Genomic DNA, 26106 nt, shown 5'->3' on the forward strand with positions numbered 1-26106 from the left:
ATGGAGGCCAGGCAGGGCAGGGACTGGGTGTGATGATGAGGGTGGGGTCCCTGCGCCCCCCCGCCCCGCCGCCCCCATCCCCCCCGCCCCCGGGCCTGCCGTTACAGCAACTCTGACGGTCCCGCGTCTCCGGTATCCGCTCCATCGTCCCGTCTCCTGGAAGGTGTGGGATCGGTCCCTAAGTGTTCTTTCCGTCCTCGTGTCTTGCAGCCCAAATGTGGGTTTATTCCTCTCTGCGGCGCCGTGACGCACGAGCTGAAGCACCGCGTGTGCCGCTACTGCATGCACCAGCACCTCAAGGTAAGGCGCCTCGGTGCGCGCAGCCTGGGGGGCCCTGTGACCCCCAGAGCTGCGGCATCGGGGAGCAAGGAGGGGACACTTCTTACTGGCCTTCTCTTTTATGAGTCATTCATGTCCACCTTTTATTTTTGTTTGTTTCAAATTGAGGTAAGTTCACGTATCTTCAGTTCACTCGTTTAAAGTGTGTGATTCAGTGGATTTTAGTAAATTCGCATGATGGTGCTTCCGTCATCACTTAAATTCCAGAATCACTTCGTCACCTCCCAGAGAACGCTGACGGCATCGCAGTCACTCCGCAGTCCCCGCTCTGGCTTGCCCCTGTGGCTCGGCCTCTTCCGGACGTTTCCTGGAAACGGAATCGTCCATCCCATGGCCCCTTTGTGACCGGCGTCTCCCCCGAGCAGCATGGTTTTGGGCTTTTAGCCCCACTGCAGCGGGCTTGAACACTCTTGCCTGAACGGCGCCATCTTGTCCATGGCACGTGGGTCATTTCTGCCTTTGGGCTGCTGTGACCGCGCGGGCACGTGCTTGCTTGAGTCGCAGCTTTCCGTTCTCGCGGGCGGAGTCCTAGGAGTGGAGTTGCTGGGTCTGAGAGAAATTGTGTTCAATTTTTTGAGCCAGTGTCGAGCTTTTTCCCCAGCTCTCACACCATTTTGGGTTCCCACCAGCGGCATCTGATGGGCTGATCGCTCCACACCCTTGCCAGCCTTGCTGTTGTCCTTGTGTGTGATTGCCGGGGACCCTCGGGGTCACTGTGGTTTCCATCTGCGTTTCCCTAACGGTTCGTGATGCTGCAGATCTTCATGGGCTCATGGGCCGTTTGTATGTTTTCTTTTGAGATATATTGTCTCAAGTCCTTTGCCCATTTTTGAATTGGGTTATTTTGTTGTTGTTGAGTTTTAAGGGTTCTGTGTATATTTTAGATATAATCCTTGATCAGTTCTGTGATGAGCAACTGTCTTCTCCCATCCTGTCAGTTATCTTTCACTCTGTTGAGAGGGTCCTCTGATGCACAAATGTTTTTAGTTTTACTGAAGTTACATAGTTCGTTTCTTCTTTGGTTGCCTATGCTTTTGGTACCATAGCTAAGAAATTATTGCCTCATCCAAGGTCGTGAAGATTTTCTCCTCCGGTTTTGATCCATTTTTGTTAATTTTGAAGGGAGGTAGGGTCCAGTTTCTTTTGTGTCTGATTCTAGTTTCCCAGCACCATTTGTTGAAAGGACCGTCCTCTCTCTGTTGAATGGTCTTCTTACCAGAGATCTTTAGGCTATAAGTGTGGTTCCATCCTGGGCTCCCTGTTCTGGTCCACTGGCCCGTGTGTCTGTCCTTATGCCGACGCGGCCCTTTACTTGATTCTGTAGCTTTGCAGTCAGTTTTGAAATCAGGAAGTTTGAGTCCTCTAGCTTTGTTCTTCTTTTTTAAGATTGTTTTGGCTTTTTGGGACTCCTTACAGTTACATATGAATTTGAGGATTGGGTTTTTCATTTCTGCAAAAAAAAGAAAAAATTATTGGGATTTTGACAGAAATTGTAGGAACGTGTGGATCACTTCGGGTAGTACTGCCGTCCTAACAGTATTAGGACTTATAACCCATAAATACAGGCTGTCTGCCCATTTACTTAGGACTTTTATTTTATTTTTTAATTTTTTAAAAAAATTTTATTTGACAGAGATCCCAAGTAGGCAGACAGGCAGGCAGAGAGAGAGAGGGGAAAGCAGGCTCCCTGCTGAGCAGAGAGCCTGATGCGGGGCTCGATCCTAGGACCCTGGGATCATGACCTGAGATGAAGGCAGAGGCTTAACCCACTGAGCCGCCCAGGTGCCCCACTTACTTAGGGCTTTTAAATGTCTTCTGGCAACATTTTATAGCTTTGAGGGCACAAGGTTTTCACCACTTCAGTAATTGTAGATAAACTTTTAGGATATTGTAAATATGATTATAAACAGAATTACTTCTTTAATTTTCTTCTTAGACTGTTTATTGCTGGTGTATAGAAACACAACTAGGTTTTTTTTTTTGAAGATTTTATGCATTTATTTGAGAGAGAGGGGGAGGGAGCAAGGGGAGGGGCAGAGGGAGAAACTGACTCCCCGTTGAGCAGGGAGCCTAACCCCAGGGCTTGATCCCAGGACCCCGGGACCATGACCTGAGCTGAAGGCAGATGCTTCACTGACTGACCCAGCCAGAAACCCTGGAACATAATTTTTGTGGGCTGATCTTGTACCCTGCAGCTTTGCTGAGTGGCTTTTCTTATAGATTCTTCGGAATTTTCTACGTATACATCATGCCATCTATGAACAAGGTTTTATTTCTCTTCCAGTTCAGATGTCTTTACCCTCTCCGTTTCGTCAGAGAAACCAGCTGGGGGTTTGGGGATCCCCTGAATTGCAGATCCCTTTGGGAGGCATCAGCACCTTGCCTGTATCCGTGTTGTGTGCACACAGGATGTTTTTCCATGTACTTAGGATTTTAATTTCATTCAGTGGTATTTTATAGTTTCCAGTGTGTTAGTCTTACACATCTTTTGTTAAGTTTATCCTTAGGTGTTTTATTATTTTGGAGGCTGTTGTGAGTGGTATTTTTTTTTTTTCATTTCATTTTTCAGGTTATTGCAGAGAAATATAATTGATTTTGAAAATACATAGTGTTAATTGTGGTGAAAGACACCTAACATAAAACTTACAACCATTAAGCCACATGGGCGTGCGGCCCTCGCCACCGTCCATCTCCAGAGCTTCTCATCATCCCACACTGGGACTCTGGCCCTGTTAACCAGCTCCACGCTTCCTTTCCTCAGCCCCAGACGAGCCCCACGCCAGTTTCTGCCTCCGGGGATTTCTCTACTGTCGCTGCTTCCCGTAAATGGAATTATCCAGGATTCGTCCTTTTGTGACTGACTCGCTTTACTTGTTCTCAGGGTTCATCCACGTTGTGAAACATGTCGGAATTCCCTTCCTCTTTAAGACTGAGTAATAGTCTGTTGGACATATACACATAGACCACATTTTTAATCCATTTATCCAGTGGTAGACGCCATATTGTTTCTATCTTTTGGCTTTTGTGAATAATGCTCCTGTGAACACAGGTGTGCAAACGCCTCTGAGTCTGCTTTCAGTTCTCGTGACTCTTTACCCAGAAGTAGGATTGCTGGTCACACGGGGACCTTGTTTTCTGCCGTTTTCCACAGCACCTGTGCCACTCACATTCCCTCCAGGGCATCTCAAAGTCCCACTGTCCCCACACTCTTACCAGCACTTGCTGGTTTGTTTCCCGATAGTAGTCGCTCTAATGGGGGTGAGGTGACAAATGTAGTTGTTGTACAGTGATACCCGGTCACCCCCATGAACCTGTTTATTTGCTCTTTTTTTTTTTTTTTTTTGTGGTGGTAGTTTTTTGGGATTTTCTGTGTACATGATCAGATCACTTGCAAATAGCGATAATTTTACTTTGTTCTTTCCAATCTGGGTGTCCTTTGTTTTTCTTCCCTAATTCATCTGGGTAGCATGCAGTATGGTGTCGTGGACAGGAAGCAAGAGCGGGCATCCTTAGCATGTTGCTGATCTCAGGCAGAAGCTCTCAGGTTTTCTTCACTGGGTGTAGTGTGACCGTGAGCTGGTCATAGATGCTGCTTTTGAGTTTTTGTTTTTTCGTTGTTTTTTTTAAATCCTGAAAGAATGTTGGATTTTGTCCTCCATCTATGGGATGATCAGGAGGTGCTTTCCTCTCCGTCAGTGTGGTCTGTTACATTGATTTTTGTATGTTGAACCACCCTTGTATTTCTGGGGTAAATCCCACTTTATTATAGCTGTATAATCCCTTAAATGTGCTGCTAAATGTGATTTGTTAGTTTTTACTGTTTTTATTGAAGGTTTTTTCTTTTTTTTTTTTTTTTTTTAAAAGATTTTATTTATTTATCAAAGAGAGAGAGGGGGAGAGAGCGAGCACAGGCAGACAGAATGGCAGGCAGAGGCAGAGGGAGAAGCAGGCTCCCTGCTGAGCAAGGAGCCCGATGTGGGACTCGATCCCAGGACGCTGGGATCATGACCTGAGCCGAAGGCAGCTGCTTAACCAACTGAGCCACCCAGGCGTCCCTGAAGGTTTTTTCTTAAGAGACATTGGCCTGCTGTATTTTCTAGTCATGTTTTATCTGGTTTTGGTACCAGGGTGATAACTGGCTTCATAGAATGACTTAGGAAGTGTTCCCTTCTACTGTAAGTTTTTGGAAGAGTTTGACTATCAGTGTTGATTCTTCTTCAATCATTTGGTCGAATTAATTAGTGAAGTCATCTTGTCTTGGGGTTTCCTTTGTTGGAAGACTTTTGCTTACTGATTCAGTCTTTTACTATTCTGTTCAGATTCTTTTATATTTCTTCCTCAGTTGTGGTAGTTGTGTGTTTCTAAGATTTTGTGCATTTCATCTAATTTGCTTGTTCATAATATTCCTCTAAAATTCTTTTTTATTTCTGCAAGGTTGGTAGTAAAATCGTTTCTTTCTTTTTTTTTTTTTAAGATTTTATTTATTTATTTGACAGAGATCACAAGTAGGCAGAGAGGCAGGCAGAGAGAGAGAGAGGAGGAAGCAGGCGCCCCGCTGAGCAGAGAGCCTGATTTGGGGCTCGATCCCAGGACCCTGAGATCATGATCTGAGCCGAAGGCAGAGGCTTTAACCCATTGGGGCACCCAAGTGCCCCTCATTTCTTTTTTTAATCATTTTTCTTGATCTAGCCAAAGGATTATAATAATTGTTGATCTTTTCAAAGAAACAACTTATGGTTTTGTTCTTTTTCTTCATTTTTTCTCCCTGTTCAGCATTTCATCTGTCCCTGCACTAATCTTTACTATTACCTTCCCTCTCTCTGCATTGGATTTAGGTTGGCCTAACTTTTCTAGTTTGTTAGTGTAGATTTGATTTGAGATTTTTTTTTTTATATACATGTTTATAATTATAAATTTCCATGTAATTCCTGCTCTCTCTGCAGGAGAGAGCTTTGGTATGTTGCATTTTCATTCTGTCTCAATTTTCTGATTTCCCTGTGGATTTCTTCTTTGACTCATTGATGATTAGGAATGTGTTTAGATTTCTCACATTTGTGAGTTTTTCTCTCTCTCTCTTTTTTGCTATTTATTTTTAATTTAGTTGCACTGAGTTTGGAGAATATTTGCATGACTTCATGCCTCCTCGAGAATGTTCGTGTTCGCTTGATCAGAAGGGGTGCTCTGCTGTTGCTGGGTAGAGTGTCCTGTGGATGTTAGGTCTGGTTGGTTTAGAATGTGGTTCAAGTCATCTCTTTTGTTGTTGATTTTCTTTCTACTCAATCAGTAATTTAACATCTGAAGCTAAACTTAGTCTAGCTCAGTTAATACCAACTTAATGTCACTGTTGTGCAAAAATTCTGCTTCTTGTAGCTTTGTTGCCTTCTCCCTCACAAATTAATCTTTATATGCAGTTATTCTTGTCAGTATGGGTTCCTGGCGGTTGCCGTGTGCCATACGAGAGATGTTCTGTCTTTGAAGGGGATAGGATCAAAAACTTAGAAACAGAATATATTTATATTGTCTTTTATGTTTATCTAGCTGTGTAGTGCCTTTACTGCTGTGCTGTTTCTTCACATGGATTCAGGTTACTGTCTAGTGCCCTTTCGTTTCATCCTCAAGGTTTCCTGTGCTATTTCCTGAAGGGCAGGTTAGCTAACAACAAAATTTTTTTTAGTTGTTTATCTGGCAGTGTCTTAATCACTCCTTCATCTTATTTGATTTTATTTATATTTTCAAAAGATTTTATTTATTTGACAGAGAGAGTGAGAGAGCACAAACAGGCAGAGCAGCAGAGGGAGAGAGAGAAGCAGACTCCTCACTGAGCAGGGAGCCTGATGCGGGGCTCGATCCCAGGACCCCGGGATCATGACCTGAGCCGAAGGCAGAGGCTTTAACCCACTGAGCCACTCAGGCGCCCCCACTCCTTCATTTTAAAGGATAGTTTTATAGATGAAGAACTCTTGGTTGACAGTTTTCAGCACTGAGATTTTCCTGAATTTCTGCGACTAGTAAGTCTTTGCTGAGGGGCTCTGTGTGCATTCGGGGCCCACCATCAACACTCGGCATGGCGGGTGCAACTCTACTTAGCCTTCACTTCCTCAGATCAGCAGAAGGTGAGGGTGTTTTAAGGTCTTTCCAGAGCCTGTGCATGGCTTTGTAGATGGCCAGGTTGTGCTGGAGGTTTCCAAAGCCTCTGTATATCTCATTCCTCAGCTTTTTCTTTTTTCAGCTTTAGGTTAGTCTAATTGTTTGCCGTAACTTTTTATTTTATCCCATTGTTATCCACTGTCTTAGGTAGCCATGAAGTTAAACAATTGCCTCTGACTCTTTTCACAAATGCCTCTTGGGAAAATGCCCCTTTTGCACTTGGTAAGCTGAATCAGTTAACAAAGATGGGAAATCAAGAGATAGTTGACATAATGACCATTCTTTGGGAATGCGGGCTTGGAGAGACTCGTGCCTGGTTCAGCCCTCTCTGGTGGCTGGCAGGCTTCTGTTTCACCAGGAGTGGGGTTGTTGATTTTTAAGGTTTCCTTGGAGCTAGAGATAAGGATGGAAAGAGAGCATTAAAAATGCCACACAGCTCACTGTTCCTGGACTTGGCCATTTGTCTTGAGTAAATGCTCCCAGATTGTTGCAAGCCTTTGGTTAATTTTCAGAATTCTGAAATTTTGATTCTGACAGTTTTTGCCAGTTTTCTCATTGCCCTCATGGAGAAAAGAATTTCCAGAGGTATTTATTCCATAATTTTTCCTAACCCGCTCCTTCTTTGTGGTGATTTTTTTTGTTTGTTTGTTTTTTGTTTTTTTAAAGCTTCTATTTATTTGACAGAGAGATCACAAGTAGGCAGAGAGGCAGGCAGAGAGAGGGGGGGGGGAAGCAGGCTCCCTGCTGAGCAGAGAGCCCAATGCGGGGCTCAATCCCAGGACCCTGAGATCATGACCTGAGCTGAAGGCAGCGGCTTAACCCACTGAGCCACCCAGGCGCCCCCATCTTTGTGGTGTTAAAACTTTCCAGGCTCTTCGGGAAAAGATGGTATGTCAGCCATTCCCTTTAGGAGATGGTCTTCATTGTCACCATTCAGTTGATGGCTATTTTAGGAGCTGGTTTTTACTGTGAAGCAATATGTGCGCATTTAACTGATAAAATACGGGATTTCCCAGGGGTAACCCGTCTTGTCAGTTGGTACATCTTCCAGATTTCTCTTGGTGCCAACACAAATAATACATGTCATCCAGGTGGAAATGAGATGATGCCTTTCCCACATGTGTTCTGGCGTGTGCTTACCTGTACATGTACACATGTACTTCTGTAAAGCAAATATGGGACCTCGCCATATATAGTCTTTCTGTTAATTGCTCTTTTCACTTAACTAACCCTTGAGGATTGATTATTGTGTATCCTTCAAGGCTTTTTCACTGTGTGTTTGGATATATGCACCTATGGAGGCCCCCCCTTTTTTTTTTAGCAAAGTAACTCATTTCCATTTATGCAGATTGCCTTTTTCCTTGAATAAATGTTGGTAATTTTTCGCTTTTGCCTCTTTCTGTAAGTAGCTGGATATCGTTCATTCATTCCATCATTAGCATGCAGACTTCTGCGTCCTGGCGCGTGAGAGCAGACGCCTGCGAAGTGGTTTCCAGGCCTCACTAGCACAGTCAGACTGCAGTGAACGTCCTTGATCTCATGACTCCTCGTAGGTTTGCCAAGTCAGGGGATGCCCACATTGAAATGTGATGGAGGGGTGCCTGGGTGGCTCAGCCGTTCAGCGTCTGCCTTTGGCTCAGTCATGATCCTAGGGTCCTGGGGTCGAGCCCCACATCAGGCTCTCTGCTCGGCAGGGAGCCTGCTTCTCTCTCTCTTACTCGCCCTGTTTGTGTTCCCTCTCTCACTGTGTCTCCCTCTGTCAAATAAAGAAATAAAAAGTCTTAAAGAAAAAGAAATTTTGATGGAAACCAGCAAGTTGAATTTCGGAAGGTTGTGCCGATTTATCTTCTCCCCCCAAACATGAAATTATGAGCCGCATAATTATGAGCTCCTCTTCCTGAATATTACAGTTATAAAGATTTGTTCATCTGATGACCAGAATGTGGCTGTGTCGTTTTGTGAGACCATGTGCTGCCACTGCCACTGCCCCTGCTCATGGGGAGAGCTGGGCCGGCAGCCACCTGAGGCTCGGTGGGGGGACCGAGGGTCCCTGGGGCGGCAGTCAAGCCCCGCCGCAGCTAGTGACGATGTGGCCCTGGAGGTGCCGCCTCCACGGGGACCTTCTGCGCCCTTGTCCTCTCACAGACGCGTGGGCCCCATGCTGCCCCAGCCGGGCATTTATGGCGCTTGTGCTTTCTTAACAGGTGGCAACCGGGAAGTGGAAGCAGATAAGCAAATACTGTCCCCTCGACCTCTACTCAGGGTAAGAGAGCACTTCTCCTTTGTCCTCAGGGCCGCCTTTCGTGGGGGCGGAGGTGCGGGGGAGGGGGCCACTAGCCGGCAGGCAGCCGGGGTCCTGGGCAGAGCGCAGGGTTCTTGCCTGGGGTCGGCTCAGCTGTGGGAGGCAGCAGCTGGGGAGCAGAGGGGCGTTGGGGCAGTGATGGGGGAGCCTTCCTGAGAAAGGCTGGGGGCATGTGGCTCCTTAGCCCCCAGAGCCTGAATGAAGCCTCCAAGCAACCCATATAGGCGTGTCCCCTGCGTCTGGTCCCCTGAGCCACAGGCAGGAGAAAGCAAAGGCTTCTTGTAATTCTATCCATAGTGTCTTTCTTTTTAGAAATAAGCAGAGAATGCACTTTGCCTTGAAGAGCCTGTTACAAGAAGCTCAGAACAACTTAAAGATATTTAAGGTGAGCGTGGCCTCTCTTCCGTGGCGTTTCAGCAGAAGGCAGTGGGTGTCCACACTGGGGTGGGCCAGCCGGTGGCGCTTTAGTCCTGGTAGATGCGGGCACCTGGGCTGGGGCTGCCTTGGTGCAAAGTGCTTTGGTCTTCTCCAAGCCTCGTCCTACAGGCGTGGCATCCTGTGACCCCTGGAGTGTGGGACGTTAGCTCCTGGACCACCAGGCGGCTTTGGCTCCCTGGATGCACACAGCCCAGCTCTGGTCCTGGGACAGGATGGCCCCGAGTCCATCAGGCTGTGTCCCAGGGGTCCCTCTGTGCACCTCCGAGAGGGCGGCCACACCTAGGCCTTGGTTTGCGGGTGATTTAGGGAACGTGTAATTCCCTGATCTTGTCAGTGAGTGAAATCTCAGCGGCTCTGGCTCCTGGCCACGTGCGGACAGGCTTTTGGTGCGGCCTGTGTCGGAAACGTGTCCGCTCAGGGCCTCCGGCCATTTCCTTTCTCCTCTGCGTGGACACTGCCCCTTGCCCCGGCTGCGTCCCCAGTAAGCGGTTTGTGTGGCTCTGTGGCCCGGTCTGGGCTCACGAGCGCTGTGTCTGCGTGGAGAAGGGGGGCTTTTCTGTCCGCACGGCCTTGTGCCCTCTGCGTCCTGCTCCGGGTGGACGGCGCTGCTCTGCCCACGGAGGCCCCTCAGACCAAGCCAGGGACTGTGGGCAGGGAGGCTCTTCTTGACTTGGTTTCCCCGATCTGGCTCAGAAGTTTGGTTGAAGTGAATGGGCTTGAGCCCGTCTGCCTCCCGCTTCCCAGAGCTAGAGGAAGGGCCTCTTTCACGGCAGTTTTTATTTTTAATCGTTACAAAGACAGAAGAGATCTTCCACTTCCATCCCGAAGACGATTCTCTCTCCTCTGGGGATTGATGTGGACACTTTAGTAGGGTGGGTGGTTTTCCCGGCGGATCCTTTGCTGACCGGGCGTGCCCTGGGGCCGGGATTGAGAGAAGTGACACGGGATGGCTTTTCAGAGCACTCGCCGGAGTGACACTGCGCATTCTGGACATGCTGTCGTCGCTCTGGAGCCAGGCTTTGGTTTTCAGGGTCAGGTGTGAGCTGTTTCCTGGCCTCGGCTGGTCCCACCACTGCCCGCTCTGGGAGCTCCTTCCCTGTGTGCCTGAGGGCTCTGCACGGACCCCAAAGCTGTGGCCCTGTCAATCCAACCTGGACACTTGTGAGACGCGGGGGACATGGCGCCTTGTCATGGAGCCGGGGATGCTGGCACTCCACTGATGTCACAGTCATCTGTCCTTGCGTGGAGTTTGGACCCTGGGGAGAAGAGGATGCTGCTCACTCAGCAGCTCCCAGGCCTGGAGGGGGAGCCTTCATGGGCCATGGCAGCTCCTGCACTGGACCACAGTCCCAGCCCTGGCCCCTCTCTTGGTGGCAGCCCCCAGTGCCCGGTTTAGCTCAGCACTTCGCCTTGGTTTCCTTCCCTACCCGGAGCTCCCGCGGGCCCTTTGCCTGGCACACCTTCTTCCTGCTGTTAGACCCATCTCGGGGTCACTTTTCTCGGGATGGCTTCCCTGGCTCCCGTGGTCAGCAGTGACCTCAGTTGTGTGCCTCCTGCTCCGACATGTGACAGGAGACCCCCCAGGAGGCATCATGCACACTCCTGCATCCCAGGGCCCGGATGAGGGACAAATGCCCAGTCCACACGTCCTGGACTGAATTGATGCCCAGGTGGCACCTGGGGACGGCAGTGACTGTCCTCCTTGTGCGCCGCCGGCCCTCACGGTTTCTGTGGTCTGGAATTGAGCAGCTTAGTTGGCGCTGGCTCTGGGTGCCCCTTGAGGCTGTGTCCTCTCTGACAGTTTGGCTAGGGCGTGAGTCTCAGCTCCCGGATGGTGTCCTTAATGGTGTGGGCAGGACACCTTGGTTCCTGGCTTGGGCAGGAGGTAGCGGTGGGTGCCCCGGGGGCTGCTCAGCGAGGCATTGTGGCTTGAGAAGAGCGGCTTGAGAGGGAGGTTGTAGCATCTTTTATAACATGGTCTTGCCACGACTGGGGTGTTGGTTCCCACTCCGCCATGGGGAGAGGCTACACGGTGTGAGTGTGGGGACCACTGGGGACCGGCTGGAGGCTGCTAGCCACACCATTTCTCAGATGAGGGAGTCAGGGGACAAGGAGTTGGTCACTTTGCCATGGTTGGCTGCTGCTCATGCGTGTGGGGAGCGGGGTCCCTCAGGGGTCACAGGGTCAGCGCACTGGGCAGCCCTGCTTGCAGCTCTGGGAATGCTGGTGGCATGGAAGTGTCTTTGCCAGACTTGGTTTCGAAAGGCAGGATGGCCTTGGGGACGATATGGTCCGTGCTGGTGACGCGGGCAGCCTCGCCTGCCCTGGCAGGAAGTATGGCCCGGCCCATTGGGGAGGACAGAAGTCCTCGAGGTGTGGGTGTCCAACGGACATCCACACTGACCAAGAAGTTTGTCTGCTTGGGGTCAGACTGACACTGTGTCCTCAGGAGCACAGGTGTCCCGTGGCTTCTCCGGTTACAGGCTGGGGGGGGGGTGTCTTTGGTGCTCTGGGCTGTGTTTGCCTGAGGCTCAGTGTGGTACGTGTTCTCCTGAGGCTTCGTATTTTAGGCCGGGACCAGTCTTTGGTTTCTGAGAACATTCGTTCTGTTCCACGTTCTTGGATTTGCGTCTTGGCCAGCGACACAGTGCGTGACGGGTTCCCCCGGAGGGGCCATGTGTGCGGGGCCCAGACGGCACAAATGTAGGCTGTCGGGTCCCTTTGCGTGCCCTGCGGGCAGAGACGAAGGTGTCCTGCCCACCGCCCCCGTGGACTTGACGTGTCCCCGTGTGTCCCCCGCCCGCAGAACGGGGAGCTGATCTACGGCTGCGCGGACGCCCGCAGCCCCGCGGCGGACTGGACCGAGCTCGCGCACCACCTGAAGCCCTTCTTCTTCCCTTCCAACGGCCTGGCCGGCGGGCCCCACTGCACCAGGGCCGTGATCCGGGAGCTGGTGCGGGTCATCACGCGGGTGCTGCTGAGCGGCTCGGACAAGGGCCGCGCGGGTGCCCTGAGGCGGGGGCCTGCGCCGCGGGGCCCTCGTGTCTGCGAAGCCAGCCCCTTCGGCAGGAGCCTGCGCCGCCAAGGTAGGCCGCGCCGGGCGCGGGGGCGGGCCGCGCGGGGCGGGGGTGCCCGGGGCCTGCCTGGCCTCACGGAGCTCTTGCGGGAGCAGCCTGGGCTCGCCCTGCCTCCCAGCCCTGCCGGCGAGACTCCCGGCCTCATCCTTCCGCCGGGCTGTCGGGTTTGCCCCAAACCGCCGGCTCTGTGCGTCCTCTGTAGCTGCCTGGAGTTTCCCGCGACCGCGGCTCGTCGGCACGGCCGCCCTGTGGGGCAGGCTTTCCCCGGCGGGTGGAGAGCCGGGGCTCGCAGCTCGGGGCCCTCTGCGGCCCTGCACCTCCCACTTGCCAGTGGGCTGCTGTGACTCCGTGGGCGGCCCGGCCTCGAGGCAGCCCAGCGGCGGTGGCTTTGCCCTGCACGTTCCCAGCCTCCTCGTTTGTCCCTGGGCCTTCTGCTGGCGGGCTCCACGCCACGCACAGGCCTGTGCTGTGTGGCGCTGTCGCCGGGAGCTTCCTTCAGGGGCTGACAAGGAAGACTCAGATCGTTTGCGCTTCGGGCTGAAGGCCTTGTGGCCCCTCCTGGCTGCTGCAGGGGTGGTGCTGGGGACCACGGCCCTGCGGCTTCTCACGCTGCCCTGTGTGCCGAGCAGCTCCCCGGGCGCGGCCCGTCCCGTGGACTGCCCCTCGTGCCCGATTTTTCTTAACACAAATGAATTTTGTGGTTTGCTTTTTCTTCTTCTTTTTTTTTTTTTTTTAAGATTTTATTTATTTATTTCACACAGACAGGGATCACAAGTAGGCAGAGAGGCAGGCAGAGAGAGGGGGAAGCATGCTCCCTGCTGAGCAGAGAGCCCCATGCAGGGCTTGATCCCAGGACCCTGAGTCCATGACCTGAGCTGAAGGCAGAGGCTTAACCCACTGAGCCACCCAGATGCCCCAAGATTTTATTTATTTATTTGAGAGAAAGAGTGTGCACATGAGCAGGGAGAGGAGCAGAGGCGGAGGGAGAGGGAGAAGCAGGCTCCCCGAGCAGAGAGCCCGATGTGGGACTCAATCCCAGAACCCTGGGATCATGACCTGAGCTGAAGGCAGACGCTTAACTGAATGAGCCACCCAGGTGCCCCTGTGACTTTCTTAAAAAAGCGACACTCGATCATTTAATTGTGGTCGAATTATGCCCGTTATTGGGGCTCCGAAGTAGATGGCACGCTGGGTCTGGGAGGACACCGATCGATGCTGAGACGCCCCTGGCTCCTGGGACTTTTCTTCAGGGCCTCCCTGGACACAGAGGCTGACACAGGCATGACCCACAGGACGTGCAGTCTAGAATGACAAATCGCGCTCTAGACGCTACTTTGTAATCTTGTATTTTGGCCTAATGACCAATTGTGTGTCTGCAGTTGTATTTTTTGAATTTTTATTGACCAGGAGGTAGGTATCTCACTGTCTGTGTGGCCTGTAATTTCAGCAAATGGCCCCAGCTGGTTTCTGAGTTTTCACCGTGTGTCCTGTGGCTGAGCGTGTCCAGCCTGCAGTGGGGGGTCAGAGGTCAGAGTGTCTGTACCATACACGGCTGCCCCCTTCATGGGGGAGACATGGGCCGGGACCCTGTCTCCCCAGCCCACGTGGCACCTGGTGCACATCCGGGACCTGTGTGTGACGCTTGTAGCTGAAACGGACTTGGTGCCATGCTGACCCTGTGGTGACGGCTCCGTGCTGTGGGTTTATCAGCGGCGGCTGTGACTGCCATCCCGTGTGGCCACCCACCCGTCAGCATGGGCTGTGGCTCTGGGCTCTGCAGACCCGGTCTCACAGATCTGGGGACATCAGTGTGGGCATTTTCAATTTTTGTGTCTGGCTAATCCAGACCAAGAGCCGTGTCTGCACTGAAGCCCGGGCTGCTGTGACGAGCTGAAAGCCTTCGAGAGGGAGCAGCACAGAGCGACACACAGGTCCCCTACCTGTCTCTCTGGCGCCTGGCCCTGTGCCCCAGCAGCTCCGTGAGGCAGGGTGTGGCCCGTGCCCAGGCTCCCTTCAGTCCTTGACAGTAAACCTCTTGTTTTCCCAATGTTCTTGGTAGGAAAAAACAGCCCGGAGTGCTCGGGGTTACCGAAGGGCTGTCTTCTGTACAAAACCCTCCAGGTGCAGATGTTGGACCTGCTGGACATCGAAGGCCTCTACCCTTTGTACCGGCGGGTCGAACGGTACCTGGAGGAGTTTCCTGAGGAGAGGTGAGGCCCAGGCCCTCGGCTCCCCTGCTCTTACTAGGCTGAGTGGGCCCTGAGCATTCCTGAGGGCAAGACGGGGATGGGGAAGGGGCCGTCCCAGCAGGAGGACCACCCGTCCAGTCGCCGCGGGCCTGCGGTCCCCTGTCCTGTGTCAGCTGAGCCTGCAGGGGGCAGTGCTGCTCCACCGCCGGCCAGACTTGTGGCCAGGTTGACTGGGATCTGTCCCCCAAGCCCCCAACCCCCATCCCCACCCCCCCCACACCCCCCCCCCCCCGCCCCGGTCTAAAATTGCTGCTTCAGAACGAAGCTTGGTGTTAGGAAGAGGTGGACCTTTGAGATGTTTAAGGCAGATGTGTGAGTGTTAAATTGTTACTCGAGAAACTGTTTCCAGGCAGCTTTGCCATCCTTTTTTGTGCTTTTTCTTTCAGAAAAACATTGCAAATAGACGGGCCTTATGATGAAGCGTTTTATCAGAAGCTGCTTGATCTTTCCACTGAGGACGATGGGACGGTGGCCTTTGCACTGACGAAGGTGGGCAGACCTTTCTGGAAACACTTTGTGCTCTCTAGGCTCTTAACAGTAACTTGGGGCTTTCCTAAGGCATGTCGTTTCTCATTACCTGCCCCGGGGGCTTAAAGCAGAAAAACTGAGGAGTAAAAAAAAAACATGGCTGTTTCCTCAGGTGACCCACACAGGGGGTGACCCAGAGCCTTAGATCTCCCTTCCTCCCGAGGCTCCGGCTCACCCGGACCCAGCCCTCTCCCACCGTTGTGTGGGCGCCGGGACCCAGGGCCGCTGCTCTGCACTTCCCTCTCCGCAGCCTTCCCTCGCGGGAAGGGCCCGAAGCCACCCGTGGCCATGCGTGGGAGGCTCCCCCAGGCCTGGTCCTGCTCTGTGGGGAGTCAGGGACTCACTGGACGTGGGTAGCAAGAAAACAGCATCTTTATTTTCAGTAATCTCTGAAATGCTGCATTTCCTCCATTTGTGAATGTGGCGACAACCACCGTTGGGTCAGCAGGACCCCAGCTTGGCCGCTGAGGGAAGCAGACTATTCATTTCTCACAGTAGCGGCTACGCACATCTTGCACTACCTTTAGTCATCACTCCTGGGGTTTTGTGGTGTGGGACTGTGTCCCGTATTGTTTAAAGAAAACATTCTGGTATTTGATAGAGTCATTTTGCTGTTTATCTTCTGCATTTAAAAATCTCATTCTGAGAGACATCCAGAGGCTTCACTGGGCTGTCAGTTTTGCTGAACACCAGTGCGGTGAGGGAGCCTGTAGCGGGAGTGAGGGGCAGAGGGATGCCCAGCCGAGTGGCCGTCTCTCTGTGTAGGCGGGCAGCGGCCACCCGTGCTGGTCCCCATCTTGTGTCTGGTCCCCACTTGGCTTGGGCCGCTCCCTCTCGTACAGCTGTCACAGCGTCGAGGAAGAGGACGGGGGAGGTCATGGGGAATGCTCTGAGGTGCTCGGGCTGGGGAGAGATCCAGACGTGGAGTCTTTGCACCAGAGTCTCCCATGTTGCCTACGACTTGGGTGCGCTGATTTAGGACTAGGGACAGGCACTCCTGCTTTTTCAAGAGAAGCAGAAATTTTTTCATACGTTTCTCTTATTTTTCGTAATTGCCACCAGATAAACATGGATTACTTCTCAACTTCAGTTTTTAACCTCATACATAAACATAGTCTTGCGGTAAGAGACTTGGGCCATCACTATCCCTCCCGGAATGGCTGTGCTGCGCACCACACTGGCCCAGGGCCGGGGTGCTGCTGGGACGGGGCTGGGTGCCGGTGTCGTGAAAGGGGTCCCACACCTGTGTTGGGGGAAAGCTGGAAACCAGGAAACCACTGGGGAAGCAGTGGCAGCTTCTCACAGAACTAAGCCTGCACGTCTCCTACACGTCGGCCTCTCACCCCTGGGCAGGTGTCACAGAAAAGGGATTGCTCGAGCTCACACGCCCTGAGCGCTGGACACCACCCAGTGTCCACCAGCAGGTGGCCTGGTGGCTTGCACACAGGGGCAGGGCTGGGCCACAGATGACCTGGCTGAGTCTCCGGGGCACTGTGCGGAGTGACAGAGACAGCCCAGGTCACACACTAGGACTGTTTGTGTGATGCTGGAGTGAGCGTGCTGACGGCGGCCGCGGTTTGGAGAGGCGGTGGAAGGAAGGTGGCTGTGGCCGCAAAAGGGCAACACAAGGCATCCTTGTGGTCGTGGGCGTGCTCTGTCCCTCACTGTGGCCGATGTGCGGACTGACACGTGTGACTACACTCGTGCACGCGCACACACACACAGATTGGAATCCGATTGTGGCGTGGTCTGGGTCACTGTGTAGTTTTTTTGCAAAATGTCACCGAGGGAGGCCTGGTCAAGGGTCCTCAGGATCTCTGCAGTATCTCTGACACCTGCACGTGAACCTGCCGTTACCTCAGCCAGTCCCAAGGAAGATGCGACAGCGAGCCCGTGACGCTCCTGCCCGAGCAGCCACACCCGCGCCCAGCCGTGCGTCTTTCCAGACCTTCCGGCTCCGTCACCGCGCGGGGGGCCGGCGCCCGTGTGGCGGAGTGCGGCGGGGCTCTGCGGAGCGCGGGCTCTGCCTCCCCGCGTCAGGGTCTCGGGCTCCGGCGGCTGGAATTTGGGGAGCGCGGCCGCGAAGGGGGAGGTGGGGCGCGGGAGAACGTTCTGAGGCTGCGGACAGTCCTTGCGAGAACTTGTGGAGCTTTGTGCCGCTGGCGATACGGGAGAGGAGGGGCTGCGGCCTTCGTCCCGAGGCTCAGGAAGCCGCAGCGCAGAGAGACCCTCGCTCTCTGCTGTGCAGAATTCGCAGCCGGAGCCCACGCTCGTTTGGGAAAGGGCCGGACGGTAGCCGCTGGGGGCTTGGCAGGCCGGAGGGCCTGTTACGCCTGCTCCGCGCCCTGGGGGCATCGCGCAGCCACGGACAAACCAGAGGAGTGCAGCCGCGCGGTGGTGACACAGGTGCCGCCTGGACTTGGCCTCTAGTTTCCTACTTTCGCTTGTCAGCGTTTTTTTTAAGTTTTGCTTGCGAGAGCGCGAGCCGAGGTGGGTCGGAGGAGGGAGGCCGCAGAACGGGGGACGAGCCGCCTCCGCTGAGCGCGGCCTGCCGCGGGGCTCGGTCAGGAGCCCGGGATCGCCGGGGCCAGGGGCAGACGCTCAGCCCAGAGCCTCCAGGCGCCCCGGCGCGTCCGCTCTGTTGGTTTGGAGGTCGCGCGTCCTCGGGCCCTGTACTGGTTCCTTGTCCACATTCGAGTCTCTGCTAATCGGGGACTTCGCCGCCGCACGGACGCTCGCGGAGGGAACGGGCGCTGCCGCGGTCCTCCCGCCGCCGCACCCCGCTCCCGCCGCGGGCGCCTGGCCCTGCCTCGCCTGTTCTCTCGGAGCCGCGGTGCACAGCGTCGCTCCCCTGTAGCCTGGCCCGGGGTTCTGGCCTCCGGTCCTTCCGGTTTCCTTACTGCGGTAGCGGGTTTCTGGGGCTGTAACTTACAGACCATACAAATGCCCGGTGCAGAGTGTAGCACTCGGGGTCTTTTCACCAATTTCAGAACATTTTCATCCCCTCAAAGAAACCTCACCCCTCGCTGTCCTCCCCCTTCTCCGCACCCTCCGGCCCGAAGCAGCCCCAGCTCCTGGCGGCTCGGAATGCGGCTCCTGCGGACGCTGCGTGCAGCCGGCCTCATCCTGCCCCTGGTCCGATGCGACTGGCTTCCTGCGCGTAGCACGTTCTCAGGGTCCATCGCATCGTAGCAGTGTGAACACCTCGTTCCTTTTAGAGCTGAAGACTACCCCATTCTATAGATATGTGACATTTTGTCCATTTATTAAAGGTGGGCATTTTGGCTATTACGAATAATGCCACTGTAAATATTTGTGTACTAATTGAGTGCACATGTTTTTACTTTTCTTGAGCATATACCTAGGAGGGGAGCTGCTGGGTCAATTGGTAACTTATGTTTAATTTTATCAGAATCTGCCAGACAGTTCCAGAGCGGCTGTCCCCTTTTCCATTCCCACCAGCAGTGTGTGAGGATTCCAACTTCTCTGTGTTTTGTTTTTAAGATTTTACTTATTTATTTGACAGAGATCACAGGTAGGCAGAGAGGCAGGCAGAGAGAGAGAGACGGGGAAGCAGGCTCCCCACTGAGCAGAGAGCCTGACACGGGGCTTGATCCCAGGACCCTGAGACCATGACCTGAGACCATGACCTGAAAGCAGAGGCTTTAACCCACTGAGCCACCCAGGCGCCCCTTCTCTGTACTTTCACTGATACTCACCATTTATCATTTTGATTTTAGTCATCCTGGTGGGTATAAAGTGGTATCTTGTTGTGACAAACACAGCATTTTTTCGTGTGCTTGTTGCCCGTTTGTATACCTTTGGAGAAATGTCTGCTCAGACCCTTTGCCCACTTTAAATGATATAATTTGTCTTGCTGAGTTGTAAGAATTGTGTATATTATGGGAAGTGGGGACTTATCGGATATGGTATGCAAGTAGTTTTCTTCAATTCCGTTGTCTTTTTACTTTCTGGAAATGCCCTTTGATGTAGAAATGTTTTTGATTTTTTAAAAAGATTTAATTAATTTATTTGACAGAGAGAGATAGCACAGGTAGGCAGAGCGGCAGGCGAGTGGCAGGCAGAAGGAGAGGGAGAAGCGGGCTCTCCGTGGAGCAGGGAGCCTGACGCAGGGCTTGATCGCAGGACCCTGGGATCATGATCTGAGCTGAAGGCAGACGCTTAACCGACTGAGCCACCCAGGTGCCCCTGAAAATGTTTTTTTTTAATTTTGCTGAGGTTAATTTATCCATTTTTTTCTAGTGTATGTGCTTTTGGTGTCATATCTAAGAACCCATTGCTAAATCCAAACTCATGAATATTTTGTTTTCTTCTAAGAGTTTTACGACTCTTACACTTAGTTCTTTGATCCACTCTGAGTTAATTTTTGTATATGATTTGAGGGTGGGGTTGCAGCTTCATTCTTTGCTGTGGACGTCAGTTGTCCCAGCACCATTTGTTGAAAAGACTGCTTTTTAAACTCCACTGAATGGTCTTGGCACCCCTGTTCAGATCAGGTGGCAGTAGACGTATGGGTTTATTTCTGAATGCTCAGTGGTGTTCCTTTGGTGTATATGTTTATACTTACACCAGTACCCTGTCTTGATTACTGTTGGTTTTTAGTAAGTTTTGAAATTGGGAAGTGTAATTTTCTAACTTTGCTATTCTTTTTAAAGATTGTTTTTGCTATTTGGAGCCCCTTGTGATTCCATATAAATCTTAGAATCAGTTTGCCAGTTTCTACAAAGAACCAGCTGGGCTTGAGATAGGGATTGTGGTGAATCTGTAGATTACTTTAGTTAGAACAGTCATCTTTACAATAGTAAGTCTTTTCAATTTATTAACATGGGATGCGTTCCTACTTATTTATTTATTTATAAAAATTTATTATTTATTTGATAGAGATCACAAGTAGGCAGAGAGAGACGAAGGGAAGCTGGCTTGCTGTGGAGCAGAGAGCGCAATGCGGGGCTCGATCCCAGGATCCTGGGATCATGACCTGAGCTGAAGGCAGAGGCTTCATGAGGCTTCACTGAGCCACCCAGGCATCCCTCCAATCTATTTAGATCTTCAGTTTTCTTTCAACAGTCATTCGTAGTTTTCAGTGTGTGCATTTTGTATCTCTTAAGTTTATTCCTGAATGTTTTATTGTTTTTGATGGTCTTTTTTTTTCAATTGAAAAAAGTTTTTAGTATGTTGTGAATCATCTTACTATGAAGTGGTATGATTTTTTTTTAATTTTTAAAAATTTCTTCTCAGTGTTCCAGAATTCATTGTTTATGCACCACACCCAGTGCTCCATACAATGCGTGCCTCCATAACACCCACCACCAGGCTCACCCAATTTCCCACTTCCCGCCCCTTCAAAACCCTCAGATTGTTTTTCAGAGTCCACAGTCTGTCATGGTTCGTCTCCCCCCTCCAGTTCTCCCCACCTCCCTTCTCCTCTCCATCTCCCCATGTCCTCTGTGTGTTATTTCTTATGCTCCACAAATAAGCGAAACCATATGATCATTGACTCTCTCTCCTTGACTTATTTCACTCAGCACAATCTCCTCCAGTCTCATCCATGTTGCTACAAAAGTTGGGTATTCGTCCTTTCGGATGGAGGCATCATACTCCATAGTGTATAAGGACCACATGTTGCTTATCCATTCGTCCGTTGAAGGGCATCTTGGTTCTTTCCACAATTTGGTGACCGTGGCCATTGCTGCTATGGACCTTGGGGTAGATGGGGTAGATAGGATGGCTCTTCTTTAAACTACATCTGTATCTTTGGGGTAAATAGCCAGTAGTGCAATTGCAGGGTCATAGGGAAGCTCTATTTTTAATTTCTTGAAGAAGCTCCACACTGTTTTCCAAAGTGGCTGCACCAACTTGGATTCCCACCAACAGTGTAATAGGGTTCCTCTTTCTCCACATCCTCTCCAACACACATTGTTTATTGTCTCATTAATTTTGGCTATTCTAACTGGTATAAGGTGGTATCTTAATGTGGTTTTGATTTGAATCTCCCTGATGACTAGTGATGGTGAACATTTTTTCATGTGTCTGTTAGCCATTTGTATGTCTTCTTTGCAGAAGTGTCTGTTCAGGTCTTCTGCCCATTTTTTGACATGATTATCTGTTTTGTGTGTGTTGAGTTTGAGAAGTTCTTTATAGTTTTTGATGTTCTAAATGTATTTTTAATTGTTTTCCAATTGATTGTCACAAGTATATAGAAATTTGTTTTTGTATATTGGTGTTGTAACTTGCAACCTTGCTTAATTCCTTTATTCTAACAGATTTTTAGTAGATTTCTTAGAATTCTCCCTATGCAAGATCATCTGTGATTAGAGATAGCTTTCTTCCTTTCCAATTCGGTTGCCTTTTCTTTTTCTTGCATAGCTGCCCTCACTAGAATTTTCAGTATAGTGTGGAATAGATGTTGCAAGAACAGAGAATCCTGATTTCTTCCTGGTCTTGTTGGGACAGTGTTCAGTCTTTCATCATTATGTATGATGCTAGCTCTGGGTTTTTCATAGATACCCTTTACCAGGTTGAAGAAGGTTGCTTCTTTCCCTAATTTGTTGAGTGTTTTTATCAAGAAGGGATGTTGGAGTTTATCAAATGTTTTCTGCTGCAATTGAGATGCTCATGTTTGGGGTTTCTAAAATTTTATTTTGTAGATATGGAATATCACATTCATTTGTTTTTGGACGTTAAAACCAGCCTCAGATTCCAGGTATAAATTGTACTTGGTCATGGCATATGATCCTTCATACATGTTGCTAGATTCAGTTTGCTGTGATATTGTTGAGGATTATTGTGTTCATACTCAAAAGAGATACTGGGGGCGCCTGGGTGGCTCAGTGGGTTAAGCCGCTGCCTTCGGCTCAGGTCATGATCTCAGGGTCCTGGGATCCAGCCCCACATCGGGCTTTCTGCTCAGCAGGGAGCCTGCTTCCTCCTCTCTCTCTCTGCCTGCCTGTAATCTCTCTCTGTCAAATAAATAAATAAAATCTTAAAAAAAAAAAGAGAGATACTGGTCTCTAGTTTTGCATTTTTTATGATGTCTTTTCTGATTTTGGTATCAGATAATACTGGCATTATCAAGTGGCTGGGAATGGTCCAGCCTTGTATTTCTTGGAGGGTTTTGAGAAGGATTGATACTATTTTTTAAATATTTGATACATTTCAGTAGTGAAGCCATCTTAGCCTTTTCTTTGTAGGTGGTTAGTGTTTTGATGCTCAGTTCAGTTTCTTTATTTGTTACAGGTCCGATGATACTGTTTCTTCTTGAGTCAGTTTGATAGTTTGTGTCTTTTTAGGAGTTTGTCTATTTCATCTAAGTTGTCTAATTTATGGGCCTGCAGTTGTTTATAGTTTTCCTCTTCTTCAAGTAAACTCTTTAGAATTGGTAACTGAAAGTGGAAGTTATGGAAAATTTTACATCCTATTTATCAGTATATGTTTATATTTCCCCACACTATTGAAAGGTAATCTTTTCTGTGCACAAGTCAGGGGTTCAGTGTTTCTCTCCTAGCATTAGCCCATTCAGTGTAACATTATCTGACTGGATGTGGCTGCTGAGAGGTCTTCTCTAAGTGCCCTTTCTCAGGAGGAGAGTTTTTCCATGCCTGCTTTTTAAAGAGCTCCTTTCTGTGTTGTTATTGGGTATTGTGATTAGGTGTGTACTTTCTGTTTATCCAATTTCATGTACGTGTGCCATGCTTTCTCTATTGGTGGGTTTATCTCTTCCATTAGTTCTGGAAAATTCTCAGCCATTTTTTCTTCACATATTTTCTTTCCATTATCCTGTTCTCTTCTTCTGAGACTTTAATTAGATATAGATCAAACCTCTTTTTATCTTCCTTATGTTGTAATTGTACTTCCCTATTTTTTATCTCTTTATACTACATTCTGGGTGTTTCTTCACTTCTCCCTTCAATTCATAGATTCTTTCTTTACCTGTGTCTAATCTGCTAATTTATTTGTTCATTGAGTTTTCTGTTTCAGTAGTCATATATATATTTTTTTAATTTATCAAAGTTCTGTTTGGTTCATTTCCACATCTGCTTGGTACTTTTTTTTTTTTTTTAAAGATTTTATTTATTTATTTGACAGAGAGAGATCACAAGTAGACAGAGAGGCAGGTAGAGAGAGGGGTAGAGGGAAGCAGGCTCCCCGCTGAGCAAAGAACCTGATGTGGGACTCGATCCCAGGACCCTGAGATCATGACCTGAGCCGAAGGCAGCGGCTTAACCTACTGAGCCACCCAGGCGCCCACTGCTTGGTACTTTTGATAGTTCCTTGTTGTTGGCCCAATTTTAAATGTCATCTTTTATTCTTTTATATAAGTTATTTTATATTCTTTATGTGATGTCAGATACATAGCACCTTAGAGGTATAAAAAAATTCCTTGTTAATTTGGGTGATTCATCAGTGCTGTGTTGTCTGCTTACGTTTTTAACAGTTGATTTTGAGCTCGTATGTTTGCTCTTTAGTTTGTGGGACTCCTGGGGACCTAAATGGGGGGTGCCTTCCTCCAGAGAAGATTCTTGGCTTAATGGAGAAATCTGTTTGGACCCGTGTACTCTGTGGCTTTTTTCTGGAAACAGTGCTTCCACTGATAGCTGCTTGTAGAACAGCTCAGCCTTCTCATTTGCTTCTTGCTCAAAACCCTAGTTTGGCTCTTTTAGGGCCACTGCTAAGAAGAAGGGATTGAGTGAGTGTTTCTCTTACCTCCTACAAGCCCCACAGTGCACTGAAAGATATGTTAACAGGGATTTAGTTGTTTTGTAGTAGGGCCCTTGGAAGTCCTCCATACCCCCTGAAAGTGTCATTCTCTTTAGTATGGGCATATCATGGTCATTTCTTTGGGTGTTGTTTTTAATTTGTTACTGTTAAAAATAATGTTGACAATTTTGTACTCCCAATTCTAGTGCACCTAGGCATATCTGAAGGTAGATTACAGGAAATGAAATTGCTGAATTGACTGATAGATTCTGTCAGTTTTACCCTTTCAAAAAGATTTTGCCAATTTTATGTTCCTTCTTGCAAAGTTGAGGGCCCTTTTCCCCCATGCCCCCCAAAACACTATATATTAATCAGTATTTGGAATTTTATTTTAATTTTCTAAGCTTCTAATTTCAACCACTTTTTTTTTTGTTTTTGTTTTTTAATTTTATTTATTTGAAAAGAGAGGGAACACAGCAGGGAGAGTGGGAGGGAGAAGCAGGCTTCCCACTGAGCAGGGAGCCCGATGCGGATGCGGGGCTCAATCCAGGACCCTGGGATCATGACCTGAGCCAAAGGCAGACACTTAATGACTGAGCCACCCAGGCACCCCTATTCTCAACCATTTGTATTGTGAGATATAGCACATACAGAAAAGTGCACAGAAAAAAATGTACAGTCCAATTTGTCACAAAGCAGACTTTTGATGGAATTACCAGTTAGGTCTGGATGTGGAACCCTGGCAGCCAGACACAATCCCTGTTGTTTCCCTGTCACTTACTCCTCTTTCTTTCTCCCCCCACATTAACTATTTTGTTGGTTTATATTCTTTTTTTTAAAAGATTTTATTTATTGATTGACAGAGAAAGAGAGATCACAAATAGGCAGAGCAGCAGGCAGAGATGGAGAGGGAAGCAGGCTCCCTGCCGAGCAGACAGCCCGACGTGGGGCTTGATCCCAGGACCCTGAGATCATGACCTGAGCCAAAGGCAGAGGCTTAATCTACTGACTCACCCAGGCGCCCCTGTTGGTTTATATTCTTACAGTTTGTTTTGTTTTGGTTTTGAACTATATATATGGAATCCATTTTTTTTTTTAAGGTTTTATTATTTGGCATACAGAGATCACAAGTAGGCAGAGAGGCAGGCAGAGAGAGAGAGGGAAGCAGGCTCCCTGCTGAGCAGAGAGCCGGATGCGGGGCTCCATTCCTGGACCCTGAGATCATGACCTGAGCCGAAGGCAGAGGCTTAACCCACTGAGCCACCCAAGTGCCCCAGAATCTGTTGTTTTTTTTTTTAAGAAGAAAAAACTCTATACTGTTTATGAGATTGTCACATTATTGCATGCATTTCCATACATGCATTGTTTTACAGCAGTCCATTGAACAGATGTACCACAATTTATCCATTTACTGTTGGACATTTGGGTTGTTCCCTGTTTCGGGCTGTTACGAATAAAGCTGCTGTAAACATTCTTACGCAGATACCTTGCTGAACATGTCACACATTTCTCTTGGAGATATTCCCAGGAGAGGAATTTTTGGGACAGAGATAGGAGCATATTGACTTGAGGAGACATTGCGAAACAGTTGCCTGCTTCTATTCCCTGCGGCTGGCTAGAGTTGCTCCCATTGCTCCTCATCCTCTCTACCACTTGCTTGTGGGTCTTGTAATTTTAAGTCATTCTGGTGACTATAGTGTTGGCTTTATTTTATTTATTTGTCAGAGACGGCATGTGAGAGCACAAGCAGGGAAGGGGCAGACGGGGAGAAGCAGGCGCCTTGCTGAGCAAGGAGACCAGTGTGGGACTCAGTCCCAGAACCCCGGGATCATGACCTGAGCCGAAGACAGACACTTAACTGCCTGAGCCACCCACGTGTCCCTGCAATTGATTTTTCTATTTGACTTTATATGTGTCAACCTTGCTAAACTCAGTGATTTTGTTTTCTTAAAAGATTTTTATTTATTTGAGAGAGAAAGCATTGGCGGGGCGCAGCGGGAGAGGAAGTGGCTCAGTGAGCCCGATGCAGGACCTGAGCCAAAGTCCGCCTCTTAACCGACGGAGCCACGCAGGTGCCCTAAACTCACTGATTCTGACTAGTCACTTACAGCTTTTGGATTTTCATTGTATGGAATCATACTGTCTACAAATTTGGTTTTTTGCTTTCTGATCCTTAGGCCTTTTACTTATTTTGTTGTGCTTAACTGCATCTAGTTTGTTTGTGACGGTGGGAATTCCCTCACTGTACCACTAAGTACATTGTGTGTACTAAGTACATTGTGTGTACTAAGTACATTGTGTGTTCTAG

General features: G+C 49.7%; 1 protein-coding gene across 2 annotated transcripts in view; it reads left to right on the forward strand.

The window, feature by feature from the left end:
• Positions 1–26106, forward strand: part of IPPK (inositol-pentakisphosphate 2-kinase) — a 400388-nt gene that overhangs the window by 366881 nt on the left and 7401 nt on the right. For both annotated transcript variants that reach the window (XM_082694307.1, XM_082694308.1), the window contains 6 exons: positions 211–300; positions 8691–8749; positions 9101–9173; positions 12033–12312; positions 14363–14513; positions 14939–15041. In XM_082694307.1, the coding sequence (XP_082550433.1) occupies positions 211–300; positions 8691–8749; positions 9101–9173; positions 12033–12312; positions 14363–14513; positions 14939–15041 (756 nt within the window). The remainder of the gene's footprint in view (positions 1–210; positions 301–8690; positions 8750–9100; positions 9174–12032; positions 12313–14362; positions 14514–14938; positions 15042–26106) is intronic.

Source organism: Mustela nivalis (assembly GCF_964662115.1).
Source record: "Mustela nivalis genome assembly, chromosome: 13".
In the NCBI taxonomy this organism is placed as follows: Eukaryota; Metazoa; Chordata; class Mammalia; order Carnivora; family Mustelidae; genus Mustela; species Mustela nivalis.